The sequence below is a fragment of the Garra rufa genome, chromosome 4 (genome assembly GCF_049309525.1).
Source record: "Garra rufa chromosome 4, GarRuf1.0, whole genome shotgun sequence".
Lineage (NCBI taxonomy): Eukaryota > Metazoa > Chordata > Actinopteri > Cypriniformes > Cyprinidae > Garra > Garra rufa.
Window position 1 is genome coordinate 26,808,719 of NC_133364.1, and position 1,098 is coordinate 26,809,816.

The 1,098-nt window shown below is 38.6% G+C and overlaps 1 protein-coding gene across 2 annotated transcripts in view; it reads left to right on the forward strand.

The window, feature by feature from the left end:
* The first annotated feature begins 413 nt into the window (after nucleotides 1–413).
* Nucleotides 414–1,098, forward strand: part of il15ra (interleukin 15 receptor subunit alpha) — a 16,881-nt gene continuing 16,196 nt past the window's right edge. For both annotated transcript variants that reach the window (XM_073838249.1, XM_073838250.1), the window contains exon 1: nucleotides 414–819. In XM_073838249.1, coding sequence (XP_073694350.1) covers nucleotides 753–819 — 67 coding nt within the window. In that variant the 5' untranslated portion in view covers nucleotides 414–752. The remainder of the gene's footprint in view (nucleotides 820–1,098) is intronic.

The window sequence follows — 1,098 nt, forward strand, 5'->3', positions numbered from 1 at the left end:
ACTGTAAATACGTTTTTTGTATACTCCTCTACCTCTGCCTACATTCATTCAACCCCATAATAACACTAACTGAGACACTAAGAACGTCCGTTTTCTTTGTGAACAGCATGAAAAATCAATCTGGAAATTTAACGGATAGTTACCTGGTTCAATATGTAAAAGAGCCTATGAATTAAAAAGGAGAGCAGAATTTAAATGCTTGTGAAGTAGCACTGACTGCATTAGTAGACTAAAATAACGAGATTAAGGTTAATTAGGTTAAGAATCAATTTAGGTCAGTAAAATTGTCCAGTACACGTTGCATATATTTGTATACTGAGTTGTGATTGGTCCGTTCTTTCTGGCAACAGTTTCACTATCTGGTATTTTATTGCACTTAGACAGAGAAAACACTTGCGTTCGGCGTTAGGAAACCCACACGACCTTGGTAGCTATGGTGTAGCCTACGCTTTTATTTACAGTATACAGAACATAATTGTAAAACATTTTGTCTACTTTCCCTTAACTGTGCTTTACGAGTCCATTTGAAGTGTAATTGCCTTGTAATCATTTCCTTCAGGAACTGCAGATATATTCTTAGCTTGAAGCTCACACGGACGCGCCCCAAAAGTGAAAGTGAAAGACATCGAACGTGACGTTTTCCACTAAACGAGTACAAATGTCGCACCTCTCTGCTTGGCGCTGTTATTTCATACTCATTCGAGAGGATTTACCCGTCAGCGTTCGATCTAAATCTTCCGGGACAAGTGGACATGCATATGCTCGTTAAATTGTTTTTCATAACGGCGGCGTGTCAGCATAATATTGTCAGAGCAAGCGGTAAGTTTGCATCAGCATTACGGAAAAGTTCAGATTTATATGTTGAGTAAACCTGAACAGTGTTATTGCACATAGCATATATTATGCTGAGGTTCAGCATTACCGCTTCACTGTGGACTCCGCTTCTAATAATTTGAGTAGCTTGGCTAAAGCACGTTTTCCTTGAATTTAAGGGCCTTCGAGTCAAAAACCGAAACCACGTATTGGAAAAAGAAACTAGAGAAGAAACTTTAGCTTGGATATGGAATATGAAATAGTAAAAACCCGTTCATGTGACAG